The 21,024-nt window shown below is 38.8% G+C and overlaps 2 protein-coding genes across 14 annotated transcripts in view; one reads left to right on the forward strand and one right to left on the reverse strand.

Annotated features, from left to right (window-relative positions):
• Window positions 1-4,385, forward strand: part of SH3BGRL2 (SH3 domain binding glutamate rich protein like 2) — a 71,761-nt gene extending 67,376 nt beyond the window's left edge. Inside the window, exon 4 of the mRNA XM_050789668.1 lies at window positions 210-4,385. Coding sequence (XP_050645625.1) covers window positions 210-221 — 12 coding nt within the window. The 3' untranslated portion in view covers window positions 222-4,385. The remainder of the gene's footprint in view (window positions 1-209) is intronic.
• HMGN3 (high mobility group nucleosomal binding domain 3) overlaps window positions 1-21,024 on the reverse strand; it is a 1,231,743-nt gene that overhangs the window by 499,777 nt on the left and 710,942 nt on the right. Inside the window, exon 1 of one of the 13 annotated variants that reach the window (XM_050789653.1) lies at window positions 6,818-6,822. The exons of the other annotated variants lie outside the window; for them this stretch is intronic. The gene's annotated coding sequence lies outside the window, so the exon portion shown is untranslated. Of the gene's footprint in view, window positions 1-6,817; window positions 6,823-21,024 lie in introns of those variants that run through there. 13 annotated transcript variants of the gene reach the window in all.

Here is a 21,024-nt window from a genome sequence, read left to right on the forward strand (position 1 = left end):
CACTTCTATATTTGGCAGGTCAGGTGGTGTGATTTAAATCTGGGCTCTGATGCTGAAACCCAGGATTAGCTCTTATCAGTCACATGGAGGTGATTTGTTATGATTTCCAGCATCTCTCTTCCTGACATTTAAAAAACCCCTGCCAAGGGTGAATTTTCTTGTCGATGTAATGCAATAACTGACCTTTTTTTTTTTTTTTTTTTAAATAGGCAGATCCTTAGAGAAGAGTGGAAGATGACGGAGATGCATTTTGAAGCACCCCCTGGTACTCAGCACACACATGCTTACCTAATGCATCACTGTGACAAAAGCCACACGCATTATCAGTAACTTTGCTTGCCACGGAAAAGGTGTTTTTGAAAGATGTGGATATAATGAGAATTGCATGATTGCTTTAAGCCAAATCAGGTGGTGGATTTTTTTTTCTTATTTTATTTGCCTGCAGTTGCCTCACTCACTGGAAATACTGTCACCTGTTACAGGTGTACTTTCTTAATGACTGAAAGATAAGTGGGTGGCACCATCAGAGAGAAAATGTTGGATCTGCCCTAGGTTATAGTAGATGCCGGAATTGCGTAAACCCACTTATCTTTAAGCTGCCTGGATTGCATCTTTGAAATTTGTCTGCCAAGTTGTTAGAATCTTTGAATCAGAAGGAAAAAAAGCAGCGCTGTTTGACAAAGGGTGTTGAAGATTTTTGCTGCAGAATCACTTACAAACATCACGGTTCCTGTGCTTTGTAATAACACCTGGTGAAAAAGTTAGCTATACTAGATTTGTTTTAGTAATGGAAACTCTTACCCCTGTATATTATCCAAGCTCCTACAGATGTTTGCAGAAATCACTGTTGTAACATCAAGTGATCAGAACCAAGTTACTGGGATGACAATAATTGCTATTTGAAATACATGCTTCTTTATTTCTTGCAAGGGGCAAGTTTCATCCAAATGCCTAAGACTGCTTGAAAGATATATTTTAAGTGGTGCACTAATTAGATAGTAAATTTATAGGAAAATTGTCTGACAAGTATCTGAAGGCATTTTCAGCTCTAGCAATTTATTTATAATACATAAGTATTCATATATTTTTTAATGCAGCTCCCCTAACAGGCAGCTGCTGCTTCTATTTTGTGAAGGGACTATATTTTTTGAGAAAGGAAAATCTCAGTTAGATATATTTTGTGAACCCTTGATTAGACATATTAAAATATACCAATATTGTAGTAAAATTTAATTTTTCCTTATGTTACTTTTCCTTTGCCTCTAACTTTGCTTGCTCATATTTCTGGCCAATGTACAGCCTCATATTTTTCAGAGTAATGCAGATACTTGTTCTCATTCCGTATGTGAGCACAAGTAAGTTTTCAGAGCAACACATATGAGAAAGAGAGTAACCCGGAATTGTACTTGTCAAGAAAAATCTATACTCCTATTGGAGTGGATGCTGATAAACATCGAACATATCTACTTCATTAGAGCAGAGGCTATTTTTCTGCATTATTGTCCTTATAACAGGGATGCTTAATTTTTTTTTAAACTAAAAGAGTTTTAAATTGCCAAACATGGGAACAGCCTTGAATAGGATAAATTTTCAGAGGACTGCCTAAAATATTTTATTCCTAGCATCCTGATTCTGGACTTTTCATTATAATCTGAGCAGGAAATTTATAAGAAATTGAAAGAGCAGAAGAATTACAGTCCTGTCACATGTGCCCAGCACTCCGCCTCATGCCTTGCTACATGTAGACTAGTCTAAAGAACTTGTTGAATGCTAAGGCTGAAATCCCAACCTGAGATTTGTAGTCCAGGATTACAACCAGAAGGAAAGTATGACAAATTTTTACTTAACTGGAGCGGACACGTGATCCACAATTTTCTCTTCAAGGGAAGCTGTTGTCAAATTATGGATATTACTTGTTAGTTGTCATTAAGATCCAGGTCAGATTCCGTTTGGCAAATCCCAGGGACTATCCAGGAATTTTTTTTTTAACTGGATATTGTGTCTGAGTATGTGAGTCTTCTGATAAAACTTAGAATTTCTTTTTAAGCAGTTGTAAAAATTGTCATGTTGTAATTCATTACTCAGCTAACATTTAGTCTACTCTTGCTAGTGCATGCCAAGAACCAACTTGGGAAGGTTGAGGCTTTGCAAGTTAACTGTTGGGGTTATAGGATCAATACCATACTTGCTAGACAAAGCTACCCAGATTTGTCTTATATTATAATTTTTGAGTTAACCACAGTATACCTATTGTGATTATAGTAAACAGACTAGTGGGTAGTAATGCTAAATTACCATCACAGTTATGTACCATCTCCCCATCCCTTTTTTTTTTTTTTTTTTTTTTTTGATCAGCAAAGAAATACAGGAGACCAGCCTCGAGTGGTGCTGTACTTGTTATGAGAGAGGCAGCAGCACAGTGTGTGGCATTTACATGGTACCCGGGCTCCACAGAGTACCGAGATGTTGCTCTCTGGGACCACATTTAGTTCAGAGAATATGGGGTCCTTACTTGTATTCTTTTATCAGCTGATTTCAAAACATATAATAATAATTTTCTTGTTCCCTTCTTTAACTAGCTGCCTTTAGATTTTGATAATCACAGTCTTAAAATACTAGGAACAAGTGGATGGGAATTGTAGGCATAGATTTCGTATCAAGGGCATTTCAAGACAGAATTTTTATTTCCTGTAGTAGGCTTGTTGGAGCAAAGGAAATGTGCTGCTAAAAATCAACTTATGCCATTTTGAAATTAGATAAAATATGGAGTGCCATCCTGCTAGGTGTGTACAGACCAGAAGAAAATTTAGTTGGGAAAATACTTGTTTTTCCAAATTCTGGCGTTTTATTACAATCAAAGAAGAGAAAAAAGCAAGGTATTTTTTCCCCTCAGACTCTAATATATTTTAGATTTGTTTCTGTTTTATAGATTTAATTCAACACTTCCACATAGATGTTTTTATATTACATGAATTTAATAATAAACTAAACTTATTTTTTGTCTCCTGTTATTGAAAAGTACCAAAGCTTCCTTCTGTTTTGTTTGTTTGATTTTACTATAGGGTTTTGCCTTTTCTAGAGATACTTTTCATTTAACAGCTTTTGTTAAGTGTCAGGCTACACTTTGCTCTGTATAATTATTGTTTTCAGATTTCAGTTTTTATGTGTTTGTCTCTTAAGGCATTGGTGAAATCTCAGATTTTATATTCAGCATAAAGGAGAATAAATTCCAGAAAGCACATATTCTGAAAATGGAGTGTTTGTTCCCTACCATTTTTCACACTTCTCTTAATTTTAGTTCTGTTTAGTTGAGAGGCTGTGATTTTACTCTTGCCTGTGAACCTCATGCATGAAAGTGGCATATTAAATTGTAAAAATACAAACAGATCGTTTGATCATTCAAGGAGCCAGGCATGAGGTCCTGCACGAGAGTATTGGGAGGACACCATAGATTCATCTCAGACAGTAATCAGGACCGAGGATGGAATTAAATCACTCAGCCCCTGGGTTGGGTGGGGTGGTTCAAATGGATGACTGTGTGATCTCCTGAGTACACTGAAGCCACAGGCTGGTGGCTGTGTTCCCCGAATTGGGTACAGAAGACAAGGGCAGAGTGGCTGTGGCCCCTATTACCTTTGTAGCAGCCACATCAGAAAGCAGAAGAACACAGTATTTCTGAAGGCATTGTCTGAGGTTGATCTCATCACTGAACAATTTCAAGCCCTAAGCACCAGAACAGAAGGAGGGCGGAAGAAGGGATCAGAGGGAACAAGCTGTAGGTTTGCAGAAATGTGTGAAACCAAAATGATCACTGCCTACTTGTGACTCAAATCTTCAGAGTTTTCTTAGTTCTTCTAGAAATACAAGTCAGGTTTGTTTTCATCCTTTCTGTCAGCATGGATCAAGCCCCTAAAATGTGGTAAGTATTGTCAGAGCAGGACAATATCTCTACTCTCAAGTATGAGGGGAACAGAAACAAAGCAGCAGTTTTAGCCGGGGTTCAATGATAGAGTGGAGGTAAATTAAGAGCCTACAGGCTGTGATTCACCATTTGAAACATTATACGTATTTTTTTTGTTATAAGCCATTTGAATTTTTAAAAAATTTCATACATGCAATGGAATATAGATATGTATATACACATATTATATATGCTAAAGTATAAAGAGTAATAATAATGATAATCAGCAAACCCCTGTGTGCCTACCACCCACCTTATTGCCTTTCCTTTGAGGTACCGTGTGCTCTTTCCTGAACCTCTCTCTATCCCTGTCTGATAGAGGGAGCCCTATACTGAACTTTGTGTTGACCATAGCCTTCTTGTCCTTCATCGCCTTATCTCCATGTGTGTATCCTTAAAGAATAATAAATGGAATTAAACTGAATGTATTCTTCTGTCACCTCCTTTTTATGTTCATTGCCATCGGAGTTTTTTCGCTGCTAAATATTATTCCATTATGAATATATTACACGTGTTCTCTTCTCCAGCTGGTGCTTATTGAACTGCATCTTTGTTTGAAATGGAAAAAGGTAATGTTGCTGTGAACATTCTTTTATGTGACTTCTGGTGTACATACTCAAGAATGGATGTATACTTGAATAGAATCGCTGGTTTGTACAATAAAAGCACATCATCAGTTTTAATAGATAAGGCCAAATTGCTTTCCAAAGTGCTAATTTATGCTCCCCACCAGTATACTAGAATTTGCAGCACTCTAGATCTTTTCCAATGTTTAAGATAATCAGAGTTGCATTTTTGCCAAGCTGGGGAGTATAAAATGTTACCTCATTGTGGTTTTATTTTGTAAATTTTTGATTATTAGTAAGTTGAACATGTTTTATTATGGGAATTCTTATTTCTTTTTCTTGGCAATCACTCTTCATGTCTTTTGCCTCCCTTCCTATTGAGTTTTGTTTTAATGATTAATTTTTAAAGTTTCTTTATATTTAATCTTTGATTGGTCAACATTTATTTAATCATTAAAGTGAAGAGAAACCAGAGTTAAAAGAAAACTTTTCTGAGGCCATTTCCAGAAATATGCTAAGCATGTGAATCTTTATTCTATTTAAGGAAAATAAAGTTAAATACATACATTTTTTCTTGTGTGCTGTTTTTTACCTTGTCAGCATCAGTGAAGAGTTGACTTCGGGAACTCCTCTGTGCTCTGGAAGGGCTTGTTCTTTGAAGCCATTTTAAAGCTCATCAGTTCCAGTTATTTCATAATAAATTAATGCTATTAATGTTATAATTTAGTTTTCTGCTACAGAATTTTACCAACAAGAAACCTTTATATAGACTGTTTAAATATGCACATCTCCTTAGTATGTCACCATATAATGGGCCTATGGCAATAGGCCAAAATGATGTTACACTTAAATGAACATTAAAAATGACTTATTTAAGTAATAGGAGATTGTATTGAACCCATACCCAGTTAAATAATCCTTAAGCTGAGTGAGGTAGATCGGCAACATGCTGAATATGACCCAGTGTATTGTGGTGGCGGCATGTTCCCATGGGTAAGCCAACTGGCAGGTAGAAGAACAAGAAACTTGAATGCAGTCTTACCTGCTGGGCCCCTGGTAATTGAAAGCATGACATTTTTGATAGACTGAGGACCCTGGCTGGCATTTGAAAGCATATTAACTGAAAAGTTGGTGTTGCTTATAATGAATAGGACAAAGATTTAGACCTTTTTGTAAAATAGCACTCCACACTGTTGTAATATACATCATTTGTGGCCCTATAATAATAAAATCCATTATAATGAAACTTTCCACTAAAAAAGCTCTAGCACAAGAATCTACCATACTAATGTTATAGAAACGACAGCTGTATAGTTTAGAACAGTGCTATCCAGTGTGGTACCAACAAACCATATATAGCTATTGAGCACTTGAATTGTGCCTAGTTGACTCTGTGATATGAATGAAAATATATTCCAGATTTTGAAGACTTAGTGTGAAGAATGTAAAAAACGCATTAATAATTATTATATTGGTTATATATTGAAATAATATTTTAGATATATTGGGTTAAATTAAATATTAAAATTTCTCTTTCCTTTTTGTTAAGGTGGACACTAGAAAATTTAAAATTACATATATGGCTCATATTTTTACTGGACAATAGTGTTCTGTACAAACCTCTTTACCTGAATTTACAATAGAGAAATTAATACCTTTAAGAGGCTTTTTGGGTTTTGGCAAAATGTTACCTTCTTTCCTTTGTGATACTGAAAGGAAATGTGAACATCTTCAGGAACATAATTTTCTAATACTGCTGCCAAGATAAATATTTTTCTCATTTTGCTTTTTTGTCCCTCTAGGTTGAAGCACTTTTTGTAGTGAAAGAGAAGGTTTTTTTTTTTTTTTTTTCCGTAGAAAAACAGAATAATGTTTGTGTTTCTCATAATATGTGACATCTCTTTATGTGTCCAGTCTCTTGTTACTACATCATCGTATAAACTCAGTCTCTTGTTGAATTGGTTTCTGTGAACTAACTCATCTGGCATGTTTGTATTTTTAAAAATACATTTTATTGTATATATTTAAGGCGTACCACATGATGTTATAAGAAACATATTTGTAGTAAAATGGTTACTATCATGGAACAAATTAATGTATTCATCATCTCACATAGTTACCCATTTTCCCTCCTTGTGACAAGAGCAGCTATAATCTATACCTTTAGCAAAAATCCTGAATAGAACATGCTGTTAACTACAGGCCTAATGTTGTGCCTTTGGATCTTTAGGCTTGTTTATCCCACATATTTGCTACTTTATATCCTCTGACCTACATTTTTCCACCTTGTCCCCCCAACCCAGACTTAATAACCACTGTTTTATTCTCTCTATATTTGACCTTTTTTTTTTTTTTCCAGTTTATCCATGTTGTGGTAACATTATCTCCTTTTTTAAGGCTGAATACTATTTCTGTGTGTGTGTGTGTGTGTGTGTGTGTACACACATACACTATAGCTTATCTATAATAATGCAACTGCAACATCTCTGTCCGGTTTCTTGTTACTCTATCATCTTATAAAGTTGATATTTCCTGTTGAATTGGTCTATGTCTGTGAATTAAATCATAGTGGCATTTGTGTATTTTTTTCCTTGTTTTAAGAAAGGGAACTTAATGAACCACACGGATACCATCTACAATCTGCAGAACAGTGATGAATATTAATAGTTTAGTCCTAAATTTTCTAAAATATTAATTCTTTGTATCTATAAAACTCAGTTGAGCCTGTAACAATATATGAATAATCTGGCCAGGTGCAGTGACTCATACCTGTTAATCCTAGTATTTTAGGAGGCCGAGGTGGGAGGGTTGCTTAAGGCCAGGAATCCCAAGACCAGCCTGGACAACACAGCGAGATACCTTCTCTACAGACAATAAAAATGTTAGCCAGGGATGGCAGCACACACCCATAGTCAGGAGGCTACTAGGGAGGCTGAGGCAGAAAGATTCCTTTAGCCCAGATGTTTGAGGCTGTAGTGAGCCATGATCACGCTGTGGTACTCCAGCAGGGACAATGGAGCAAGACCCTGTCTTACAAGAAAAAAAAAGAATATATGGATAATTTGCCTTTTAAACGTTTCATTCTGGGCTGGGTGTGGTGGCTTATGCCTTTAATCCCAGCACTTTGGGATCGGGCGGATCACCTGAGGTCAGGAGTTGGAGATCAGCCTGGTCAACGTCGTGAAATCCCATCTTTACTAAAAATATAAAACATAGCTGGGCATGGTGGTACACACCTCTAATTCCAGCTACTCTGGAGGCTAAGACAGGAGAATCGCTTGAACCCAGGAAGCAGAGGTTGCAGTGAGCCGAGATCGTGCCACTGCACTCCAGCCTGGGCAACAGAGCGAGACTGTCTCAAAAAAAAAAAAAAAAAAAAAAAAAAAAAAAAAAAAAAAAAAGTTTCCTTCGGGCATTATTGCCAAAAATTAAAAACAGAATGTGTGATTATTAAGGGAAAATCTTCCTTTCCCTGCCCAAGGTCTTTTCTTTTTTCTTTTTTTTTTTTTTTTTAATACCGTCACACTCTGTTGCCCAGGCTGGAGTGTGGTGGCACAATCTTGGCTTACTGCAGCCTCTGTCTCCCAGGTCCAAGCAATTCTCATGTCTCAGCCTTCCAAGTAACTGGGATTACAGGTGTGCCCCACCACGCCCACCTAATTTATTTATTTATTTATTTATTTATTTATTTTTTTTTAGTGGAGACGGGGTTTTGTCATGTTGGTCAGGCTGGTCTCGAACTCCGGACCTCAAGTGATCTGCCCACCTCAGCCTCCCAAGTGCTAGGATTACAGGTGTGAGCCACTGCACCTGTCCTGCCCAGGCTTTTTAATCATTTCTTTTTGCTATTCTCTTAGCAAAGTAATTTTGGGAGAAAAACCAGTATTATTTTTGTCATTATAATTGATGGTAATAGCACTCATTAAGTGGAAGAATTTTTTTTTGCATAATTGTGTTTGGGATCCTTTCCTGAAATAAGAGTGATTGTGTTACACCCTTGCAAGCCCAGGTGATGCCAACCATCTCTTGTGTGGTGTAGTTACTTCACGTGTTGCTTTGGATCTCATCCTTTGTCATTCTAATGAATTGCTATACACACCTGTGTGAGATTTAGCTTTTGGAGATTTAGCTTTTGGGTTTGCCTGTATTTATTTATCTTGTCCCAGATAAATACAGACAAACATTGTTCATGAAAATTTGATTTAGTTTTTGATATTATCATCCCATTTGTGTACATTCTCTTTTATTTTCTTCCCTGCCAGTCTATTTCATGTCATGTACTAATAACATCACTAGGTTGAAATACGGATTCTGGGCCCTGACAGCCCACAGCTTGGCTCCAAGACTGACTCTGAGATCAATAGCTGGGCTAAAATACCAGAATTTGGCATCGACTTTGTGACCCTAGCCCAGAGGAATCCTTTTCTCCCTCCCTTCCTGTCTTTAGTGGTGAACCACTCTTAAATAATCTGCTCCTAGCCATGTCCTAACCAACTAGTATGGCTAACAAAAGTGATGACAACAGCACTATTTTCACTTCCCAGACTAGGAACCAGAAGGAATAACTCCAACTGCTGCCTCCCTTACTGTACTGTTTTACATACCTAGTAAATGTTTATTATTAAGCTGTATCCTAATCATAGATGAGGAGCTGAACACTGACAGTTTTTCCATCCTAGTCATAAGGGGGCTGTGCAAACAGAATTTTAGCAGTTACATATTTAGCAGGTTAAATGACTCCAGCATTTGGACTTGTGGACGGCTTCTGAACAACAGCATCAGGAAAGCCCTGCCCTATCATTGACCCATTGAGGGCACCAGACTGCCTCTAAGTGAAAACATTCCAGAGTGACCCAGTTCTCTAGTGGCAACTTTACCCAAACTCCAAAACATGTAACCAGCTACATCTGCAGTGAGGTTGGGCATGATACTGCTGGAATCAGAGATGCAGGCAAAATGACAAGTGGATGCTAAAGGAATTTAGTTGGTGGTGGTGTCTACCTGAAAAGACAGCTGTCTGCCTGAAATACCACATTTTAGAAAGTGGATTTTAAGTGCTGATGAAGATCTGATTTCTACAATGTTTTCATCATTACTGAAAACTGTCTATTGGTCTCCCTGACGCAAATGGCCCTTTTATTGGTAATATTTTCAATACCTTATAATTTAATTCGAATATTTTTCTGATTGAAATAGCATCCTTTGCATCAACAAATAAGCTATCCAGCCAAAGCCTGAGAATTTTGTGCTAACAAGTCATTTTTCTTCTTTGTACTTTGGTTTGTGTCTTTTACATGATGAACATCTGAGAAAGGAGAAAATAAGCCTTCTTTTATTTCAGTAAGGGCATAATCACCAGTCACCAGTTTAAACCCAAATATATTGTTATAAAAAACAAATCCATGATCTCTTATCTTGTATTAAGACAATTTTATGGAGTATGTTGATACTGAGTATTATACTTGCTTGCATTACATTGTTGAAGAAAGTGTAGCACTCGGTAACTTACCTGTGAGCATAAATGTTCACTGTTGAGTGTCTCAGGAGCTGCTTTTTTGGGTATTTTTTATTTTGTGCTATTTAATTTGGGTCAGCTTTTGTATTAGTTCGTTTTCACCCTGCTATGAAGAAATACCCAAGACGGGGCAATTTATAAAGGAAAGACTCAAAGTTCTGCATGGCTAGGGTGGCCTCAGGAATCTTACGATGATGGCAGAAGGGGAAGCAAACATGTCCTTCACATGGTGGCAGGAGAGAGAAGTGCCAGCGGGGAAATGCCAGACACGTATAAAACCATCAGATCTTGTGAGACTCACTCTAACAGGAGAACAGCATGGGGAACCACCCCCATGATGTAATCACCTCCCACAAGCTCCCTCCCACAGCACATGGGATTATAATTCAAGATGAGATTTGGCTGGGGACATAGAGCCAGACCATATCAGTTATGTAACCCAAAGACAGCAATTACTTGTATGTCCTTTTTAAAAACTTATATACAATAAATTTGCATATAAAAACTGACTCTACAGTCAAATGAAATACCTGGTTTATTAGTATATGTTTAGTCTATCTGATAAATATATGGCCATGTACTGAAAAGTCTAGTTTTTTTCTTACGTTATCATTAGAACTTTGATTCCCGTCATCTTTTCTGCTGACAATTACCAGTTAGAAAGTTTGAAATATTTTTTGTCAGTCTAAGACCGATTAGGAGATAAACATCACACCATGATTTAAACAGGGGAAGTTAAATATAAAGAAATGCTGAACTCTGATAAAAGAGTGACTACTAGGTATAAGAAAACTCTATAATTTTTCTTAGGGGTAAGGGAGACTATCCAAAGAAGGACAGACTTGGAAGGGATGCTGGGCTTCAGACTCCTTGTAAAGTTATATTTGCAGTCCACTGGATGGTAGAAAAGTTCACTGGGCAAGCAGGAAGCAACCCTCTAGAGTGCAGGCTGGGGCCAGGTGAGCCTCAGGGAGTGGCCGGGCTTGCAGAGAGAAGGGGCGTCAGTGCAGACAGGAGGTCTGGAGCACATGGTATTCACATCAAGAGGGCTGTGTGAGGTTATCATCAGGCCAGACGGGAGCTGCAAGGTTCCCGAGAGGCCACGTGTTCTGGGCCCCTGAACTGGGGCAGAGCTACCTACACTGCTGACATACCATGCAGCAACCAGACACCGCAAGACAGTCTCCTCGCTCCTGCAATATCCCTTCAGCACGCTCCACCACGAAGGCTTCACATTGTGCTCAATGTGAAGAAGAAAATTTTAAAAGATTTCTGTCCATGATCACAGACAGGTATTGAAGCATCAATTTGGAGCTAAGATGCAATAAACTGGAAACAGGTACATGTCATAAAAGGATTCCGTAAAAGGATTCTCTTAGGGACTTTTCGTCTGGAATTAGTCATGTTCATTAACAGCAGAAGGTTATCAGTGTTTTGTGAAGTGTAGGTAATTTAAGTGAAAATTTGCATTACAGGAAATACTGATGCCTTGCTATCAAGTATCCAAAACTTCATTGCGGGAAGCCAGCAAATCAGTTATTAACCAAGCTAATGAGTGGCTTATACGAGATATAACTGACAGGAGGATGCAAGGTTGGGAATATAACATGGGCTTCTGGCCAGCCTTACTTTGTGGGTCTATACTCAGTTCCATAAAGCTGTTGAAATTTAATTTCAAGGGAAAAGCATGGTGCTGAAGTGCATACTTAATGCTTATAAAAATGACTCTTCATGTAATCAGTTATTCTGGTGACATACACTAATCTATTTTTAGAGCTTTGGTCTTAGCCCAACCCTAGAATTTCTCTTTACTTTCAAAACAATAAATACAAACAGCCCAATGGTTCTATAAAGGACATAGCTATTGGCTGTCTTTTTGTTTTTAAGTTACTCCTGTGGCAAATAGGAAATTGAAAAAAATTGTCTGTAGCTTCCAACCTATTCATTCCTCCTAAAAGGTCTTACTTATAATGGAAGACAAAGAAGGTGCTTAGGAAATAGGAGGTGCCAGATCCAATTAAATCCAGTGATTCTGTGCATTCCCAGACTCACGGTCCATGGTGCCTAGTGATTAAGTGGGTGGTGATAGATGGGTAGATGATCCTGCCAGACATTTTCCCTTTATTAACTTTAAGCAAGGCTGAAGTAAAAGAAAAATTAATTTTACTGAGAAAGTAATTCGTTTCAAAAGTGGCTTGTCTAGGACATGATTTCTTACCAGTGTCTCTCCAGCTTGATGCTTGAGCCCTTGGTCGGCGCCTCTTTTCTGTTTATTTTCTCATTGATATTTGGGGTTTTTCCTACCATCAAGACATGTTTATCAAGTCAAGAGTAGCAAATAGGTATTCACAGTAGTCCTGCTATTCTGGACTTCGTTGGGAATGAATATGAAAGTTACTTCCAGTGTGGCTCTGTCATATTAGGAGCTTATTATGCAGTGTTTACATCATTGTGATGTGGCCAAACCCACAGTAGCAAAGAATCTGTGCTGGCAAGGAGGCTGCACTAGAGGCCTCTGGACCCATTTAATTCATAGGCTCTATGCTATGGATATTGCAGATGTCTACAAATCAGCGCTTACCATTGGTGTTAGTTCCAGGAGCTAGTTAACCTCACCCCATAACCTCAGAATTTGTCAGGCATTAATATGGAGGCTAGGGGCAGATAGGGAGATCTGGGACTATTACTTTACAGATGTATTAGTTAACTGAACATTCTGGTTTCTCCAACAGCCAAAAGGAAGTGTTAGTGCTGGCTTACAATGAAAGCAGACCAAATCATGAGACTATTTATTTTTATTTTATTATTTAACTGCCCACTTATTTCCATTTGACTGATGTTCTCTGATATTCATACACATTTTTAAACCCTTAACCAGCACAGTCAGTTCAGTCACTAATAGCACCTCTGGGTTGTTTCCCTGAGAAAAACTCTGGCCTGCATGGGCTCGTTATTAATTTCAGCTCTGAAGTCAGAAATCAACATGAATTGCTTGCCTGACAGAAGTCTGACAGTTTAGCAGTTACTAGATATAGCCCTTAATATGAGCTAACTGCTGTTCAGTATTTTTCTTGGGTAGAGCAAGTGGGTGGATGATAAAAACAGCATGTTCTCTCATCTTACAATAACCTTGATTATAGTCAAAGTTCTTTGCCTAACAATAACTTTGGTTATATTCAAAGCTGTCAGAAAATGACTGCATAAATATTAAACGTAAGATTTGGAAAACACTCATTTTTAGATACGTGTGTGTGTATGTGTTAGTACATATGTACATATATAAGGGGACATTAGCCTTAATTTTTAGTTCTACTAAGTCTCAGTTTAAAAAAGTGAGAGGCGGGTGTGGTGGCTCACACCTGTAATCACAGCACTTTGGGAGGCCAAGGCGGGTGGATTGCTTGAGTCCAGGAGATCGAGACCAGCGTGGGCATTGAGGAGAAATCCCATCTCTGTAAAAAACAGAAAAATTAGTCATGTGTGGTGGTCCATGCCTGTAGTGCCAGCTACTTGGGAGGCTGAGTGGAAGGATCACTTGAGCCCGGGAGGACAAGGCTGCAGTGAGCCATGATTGCATCACTGCACTCCAGCCTGGCGAGAGTGAGACTGTTGAGAGAGAGAGAGAGAGAGAGAGAGAGAGAGAGAGAGAGAAAGAGAGAGAGATGCAAGGACTATCTTTAAATAAAACATTACTTCCAGTTATTCAGGTCTCAGCCTAGGCTATGAAATGTGACTTACAGCATCCATCAGAAGTAAAATGCAATAATTACAAATCAGTGTAACAGGAAGAATATCATGCAATACCATGGCATAAATAAGGACATATAAACAAAGGAAATAATTCTAGCATAAAGAGGAAAAATGGGACTGACGTTTTTGTAAAAGCTTGTTGCATGTTTTCAAATCAAGACAGGGAAGTCTTCCAAATTTAGCAATGTGTAGAAACATTCTCATGAAATCAGAAAAGGGGGTACTGGAGGGCAGGTTTTCATCCTTTCCAAACTCTTCTAAACTCTCCCACCCAATGCTCATTTCAGATTCAAAATACCATACATTTACATTTATAAATTGAAATTTTAGAATGGGAAAGGACCAAGTGTTAGTGACTAGTGAAGTTTCAGGGTATTTCCAGAACTCTAAATGCATCTGCCCTTTAATGTTTGCTGCCACTTGCTTTCAAAAACCCAAATCAACTCATAGTTTTTTCCAAAAAATGCATGCAAATCTAGTAGAAGGGAAAATACCACACAAAAAAAATAGTGCTGTATAAAAAAACCAATTATTTGTGTGATTATGGAACTGGGTGCACCTTTAACAAATACTCCTGATAGTCAAGCAAATCCAAGATGTTCTAGTGCTGACATGGGAAACAGAACTAAAGAATAAAATGTGAAGTAATCAGGTATATCATTTACTCTCATTTAGTTAGAATTTTGCTCAAAAAAGTTGAGCTAGAATGGAACAGAGGAAAATGGCGAGGTTCTGTGATTAAATGTATATTTGCTGTATAATCTTGAAAAAATACTAAATGTGTGGCACATATGTAGACAGCCGAGTGCCCTTTGATAACAGCACTTGGGTCGTAGCGACATCTAGAGGCCTCATCTCTGAGTACAGTTACAGGGTGGGCTTTGTGTTGCATTTTAACCCTCACTGTGGTAAATAAAAAGACCTGTGAAGATAGCTGTGAAAATAAAATCTACCCTTTAAAAAAGTCGATTATAGTAATATGAGATTTATTTATGTTAAATTAGAAATGAAGGTCTGGGGAAGGAGAAGCTGCAGTATTTCAGAAAGTTACTTAAGCGAGTCAGGAAACCTGGGTTCTGGAAGGAGGTGGGCGTTCCTCTCCTTTTGTTGGGGAGAACAAGGAGGGAGAGACCTGATAGGGGGCAGGAGCCCATGGCCAGAGGCATCATGCTCCAATTCACATGACTGCAGTGCTCATTCTCAAGGAGTTCCAGAGAATTTTAAAGTAAATCATAGACCACGTAAGATTCCCTATAGCATCAATCACAGGATTTTGCATTGGTTAGCTATAGAAAATATGCACATAAACATGACTTTGCGTTTTGGTGGAGTGCTGTAGTGCGGAGCACACTGCTGTGCTAGCTGGGCCAGCAGAATGCTGGGGACAGAAGCCCTGGGGGTATGAAAGGTGCCTTTCTTGTCAGGTCTGAGAGCCATCACCTGGGCTTCCCTTCACCTGGGCTTTCCATGCTGCTCAGGGAGATAGAACATAACGACAGAGAAGATGAACCCAGAGGCACTTTTCTATTCATGCGTTTTGCAAAAGAACAATCATCTAGCACCATATTGGTTTCCTATACCCAAACTTAGTGGCTTAACACAATGAACATATGTCTTGGAATTCAGGAGGTCGGAAGTCTAAAATGAGTCTCACAGACTAAACTCAAAGTGTCTGTAGGGATGCTTTCCTTTCTGTTGACTCCAGCAGAAAATCCATTTCCTTTCCTTTTCTAGCTTCTAGAGGCTGCCTACAAGCCTTGGCTCAAGGCTGCATCACTCTGACTCTGACACTCCTACCTGCCTCTTAAAGGGACCCCTGTGATTATACTTAGCCCACCCACATAATAACCCAGAATAAACACCCCATCTCAAGATCCTTAATTCCATCTGCAAGGTCACTTTTGCGCATGTAAGGCAAGGCATTCACAAGTGCCCGAAATTGGGATGTGATCTCTCTGGGGATGGGGTTGGGGGTCAGGGGAGGAGGGCACCGGCATTATATTCCACTTACCACAAGCGTTATATAAGCCAACACTTAACCAGGCACAGGAGATATAAAGTCCCTGCCTCTGATGGGGGATGGGACTGGGGATCATGCAAATAAATCAGATTTTCCAGCAGTGCAAAAGACTATAGATAACTCAGGAAGAGGCTAGCTCTGCTGAGGCAATCAGTTCACATACCCCAAGCAAGTGACATTTGACTGAAGTCTGACAAATCAGGAAGAGTTAGACAGATGGGTGGAAAGGGAGTTTTAAGCAGAGCAAAAAGCATATGCAAAAGTATAGAAATGTATAAAACAGCTCAGCAGTTTCCATGATTAACGATATACTGGATTGTGTTGTTGAAAGTGGCAGAAGATGAAACTGTACCTAATGGCTCAACTGTGTTAAGAGAGATTCTTCTTCCTCTGATAACAGCTGTTCTGGCTCAGAAAAGAGGAGGTTCATCTTCTCTTACATAAACATTGCTTCCCAGTGTTCACGGTGTTGGAAATTCTGTTCAAACCTGGTCAAACAGCCAAATGTATTTTAATCTACCTTTTTATTAGCCACTTCTAATGATAAAAGAAAAAGGAACTACAAAGCTAGAAAGAAGATAAGCAATTGATGATCCAATGAAATTATTAAAAGACAATTTCTAGAGAAAGATGTATAATATATTTTTCATAAGACTCTTAATATAGTTCTGTTCTCTCACCATTGGCCTCATGAAAATTTTAGTGAGATTTTTATTAAGAAAAAAAGATCACCATGATAAAGACCCAAAGGTGAATTGTTAAGAAATGTGAAACAAATGTGATATTATTATTGAACCATTTCATACTAACAGCTTGTAAAACATCTATTTCTCTGTTATTAGGGAAATTTTATTTGATTTTTATCTTTTGAATACGGACAGATCTACAGCTGGTGCCTATTTTCCTGAATGACAAAAGATATAAGAAATGTGGCTAGGAAACTGTGAAGGTCAATGAATTCAATCTCCTGACCTACTCAGACCCCTTGCCTGCAAAGTTGGTGAGAGGCGTTTCATAAGGAAAGCACAAAGTTTAATAAATATCCGAAAGCTCACTTTGTGCCAGGCATTGTGCTGGGCCTGCAGGAAACAAAGAGTGTAAGATAGAGTTTGCCCTCAAGGAATCACAGACTAGCTGCAGGGTAAGGGTGGGGAACAAATACGTGTAAGCAGCTCCATTATTGTCTATGTCAGATGATATAATTGAAAAATGTCCAGGATGAAAGTGCTACTAAAACAGTGGAAGGACACTTACCTAATTCTATCTTGGAGAGTCTGCCAGAAAGGTCTTGTTAGAGGAGGTCACTCTTTTTTTTTTTTTTTTGAGACGGAGTCTTGCTCTGTTGCCCAGGCTGGAGCGCAGTGGCGCGATCTGGGCTCGCTGCAAGCTCCGCCTCCCGGGTTCACGCCAATCTAGAGGAGGTCACTCTTAAGATCAATCAGGGTGAATGAATGAATGATCAACCAACTAATTAATCAATAGAAGGAAATTTCCTGGGGAAGCAGGCTGGGAGGAGAGCACATTGGTCAGAGGCAATAGCATGTGCAAGGGATGGAGGTGGAATAAAGGTTACACATGATAGAGTCATCACAGATGCATTCTGGGCAATGGACTAGATTGTAATGAGCCTGGTATTCTATACTATAAGATTTGAAAATTAAGTTATAAACCCCCACTACTCAAAGTGTGGTCCAAGGACCAGCAGCATCACATGAACCTTGCTAGACTCCACTCCAGGCTAGAAGCACATTTTAACAAGATCCCCAGGTGATTCAGGGTCACATTAATGTGTGAGAAGCGCTCCTGCAGATATTGAAAAGCATTGATGGATTTAAAGTAAGAGTATCAAACAATCATATTTGTGTTTTCAGGAAATCACAGAGTTTGGCAGTGAGAAGGGAAGATGAGCTATGGGAGAAGGTGATGTGAGGAAGAATAAAGGCTCAGAGACCATTTAGAAAGTTAATTTATGGATGATAAGAGTTTGAACTAGGGTCATGGCCATGGATATGTCTTACTAACTCTGGAAGAAATGGAGAGTAAAGGACTCAAGTGTTCTAGCTTGGTTGATAGATGCAATTATCCAAAACAAGGAGCTTAATGAGGCTCCTTTTGGACACCCTGAGATTGTTTGAAGCACAGGTGAAACAGTCAGGTGGATAATTTCACCACCGAACAGCACCGTGACTGACAATTCAGGAAGCTCTGGAGAACAGAAAAGGAAGTAAAATCTGAAGAATTAGGAAAACCAGTAGAAAGCATTGTATGGAAAGCCAAGGGGAAGAAAGTCTTTGAGAAAGATCAGGTCAAATGAACACTAGAGCATATCCTTTAGATTTGACATTCTGGGAATTGTGGTAGAATTCCTTAATTATTAATATACCAAAAAGTCAGAAATAATTACTGAAATTGAGCAATAGTGAATAGAAATGGAGTAGGGCCAGTGGTAGCCAGAGAAAGTTACTAAAAACAATGTAAGTTGGGACATGTATAATTCTAGTAGCAGGTGTTATTTTTAAGGACTCTCATGGAAGCAGGTTAGCCACTTAAACATGAGGATGCTTTGGCTGAAATCTTATAAAAGTCCACTGAAACATGGGGAGCCCAGAAATAAGGTAAAAATTGACAAAATTGAGATCAGAGATGCTTGAGGCTCTATAAAGATTTTCAGAGAAGGAAAACAGATGAAAGAAAGGAGTGAATCTTCTTTTTAAACTGGTCATTTAGAACAACATAAGTTTTGTACTGGCTCATTAAGAACAGGTATGTGGAGTTAAGCCTTCTTACTGTCTTATACAACTAACGTCTTCTCAGTCAGCTGTTCATGCTACAGTGTATTGGAAGCTCTCTGCATTTCACTCCTAGGTGTAATTCTTTAGTGTATTAGAAACTGGGTAGGCTTCATTAGGTTCTTAATTAAGTATTAATTTATCATATTCTGTGAGCTACATTGAGCTGTTTTTTAAATCACAGTAATTTACTTTTTAGTATCTTCAAAAAAATGTGTGCTTCCAGGGATCTTCTACCCAGGAAACAAAGCCCACGGGAAGACCATCACCTAGAAACGTTAAAACATCACAGACACTTGGGTAACTAGCTGTATCTAATTTTACCTTCTGCCATTCTAGAATAACTCATTCAAACTTAATTTGAAAATATTCTTTCTGTTCCCATAATTTTTGTGTTTCTTGTCTTTTTAAAGTAATTAAAATGAAAAACAAGAGACTAATTGCTATACTTGTAGGAGTCTTTATTTTTATGCAGTCATTGTATACAATAATTTCCTCCTCTAAACAAAGCACGCTGAATCTGAAAGATTTTTTAATTGCCTGCTAATTGAATTAGTTCAATTGTTGGCCCTACAGGGAGACCTCCCATACATGGTCTTTGTTCGTTTAACTCTATTTGTTTCCTGTCATCATTCCCAGTTTACACGCTTCCTTCCCACTTGCATAGTGTACATAATTAGATTCAACTGGTACTGAATCGAGCTTCTAGCCTCTTTAAGCCTACCCCACTTTCCGTATCAGTCCTTCTCATTGGGCAGCCTGGTGTCCACTAAGAGCTCCCATCACCAGCACCTGTTGCCAAAGATCACTTTGGTTATGAGATAAGTGGGACCAACCCCTTTTCTTAAATTCAAGCAATGATAACAGAATGCTGATTTGAGAACTGAAGTCGACACAGCAGGCATGGCTGGAACTTGATGCTCCCCCTATGTTGCCAGAATCGTTGCTCTCCAGCTGCCTGCCTGCATCTGGGTCTAGCTTTATTCCAAAAAAAGGTCTTACATGCAGAAGGAAAAATCACTCCAGGTTCTCAAGGTTTTTAAAACTAAGGGCCACATGCTGAGTATCATGGAAAACTTTAGACAGCCTGGGTCACACGCCCACTTTACAGGACAGCCTACCAGAACCACACAGAGTAGAAAAGGATAGCTCCCCAAAAGAAAAGTTAGGGGACTATTGCCAGATGACAGAACCAATGCTGGTCAGGTGAAAATCGCAGGTGTCTTTCACATTCCAAATAATGAGTGAAACTAGCCACTTGGAGATTCTCTGAAAATGATCAAGGAAAAAAAAAAAAAGCAAAGTAAGAAGTGATAAAACCTTGTGAAAAGCTGAACTTTATTTAAGACAATCAGGGACATGAATGACAATGTAAAAGAAGATGATAGCATAATTGATCACAATATGATACCAGAAGTAATGTGAACAGAAGGAGAGTAGTCCCCATAGAAAAGGGGAGACAAAGAGCAGAAATCTGTCGGTGAGTCCCAGAAGGGATCCTAACAGGATGATGGAAATATTGTGTTTAACACACTAATTGGGCACCTGCTATGTTCTACGCAAGTGGCTTTCAAACTTTTTGACTATGAGCCACAGTGAGAAATATATCACATATCAAAATCACATAAACACAGACACAACACACTCCATATAATAAAACTGTATTAAATGACGTTTACTCTTTTATTGTGCAGTGCTCTTGACACCTCTCATTCAGTTTCGAGGCCTGCACTGCTGAAGGCTAGACTGTGGAACATGATTGCCGTGGTGGCTCCACCCTGGCTGGCCCAGTCGAAGAGAGCAGATGGCATCCCTTTTCCCAGCACTCTCAATTTTCTACAAGGGCAAGTGATTGAGTGCCTGGAGGGAGAGGAAGGGGAGTCTGACAGATACAGACTGGAGTTCTTGGTGCCAAAAGGACAAAAACCTGGATTCCACTTTATTACTACTTTTTTGTCCTCGTAGCAATCATTTTACTTCTCTAGGCATGTGGACTCCCTACGAAGACAGCTGCCAATACATTTTTCCACCCCGTACCTACAGACCACTTCCCCCATCAAGAGGGAACGTCTCTTTTCCCTCCCTTAGAATCTGGCTGGCCTGGTGACTTACTTTGACCTGTCCAATGTGATGGAAGTTCTAATTTTAGGCCTGGGCTTTATGAGACTTGGCAGCCTTTTCTTTCACTGTCTTGGGCTCCAACTACCATGTAAAGGAACTCAGGCTAGACTACTGCATAGTGACAGACCACGTGGAGAGACCCAGCCAGCCTCCCCACACAGGAAATCCCAGCTGACACCATGTGGAACTGACCTGCCCAGCCAAGCTGATATATCCTGAAGAATCATGAAAAATTATAATAAACTGTGGTTGTTTTAATCCACTAAATTTTTAGGGTGGTATGTTTCACTGCACCAAGTAGT

This window comes from Macaca thibetana, chromosome 4 (genome assembly GCF_024542745.1).
Source record: "Macaca thibetana thibetana isolate TM-01 chromosome 4, ASM2454274v1, whole genome shotgun sequence".
NCBI classification, from domain to species: domain Eukaryota; kingdom Metazoa; phylum Chordata; class Mammalia; order Primates; family Cercopithecidae; genus Macaca; species Macaca thibetana.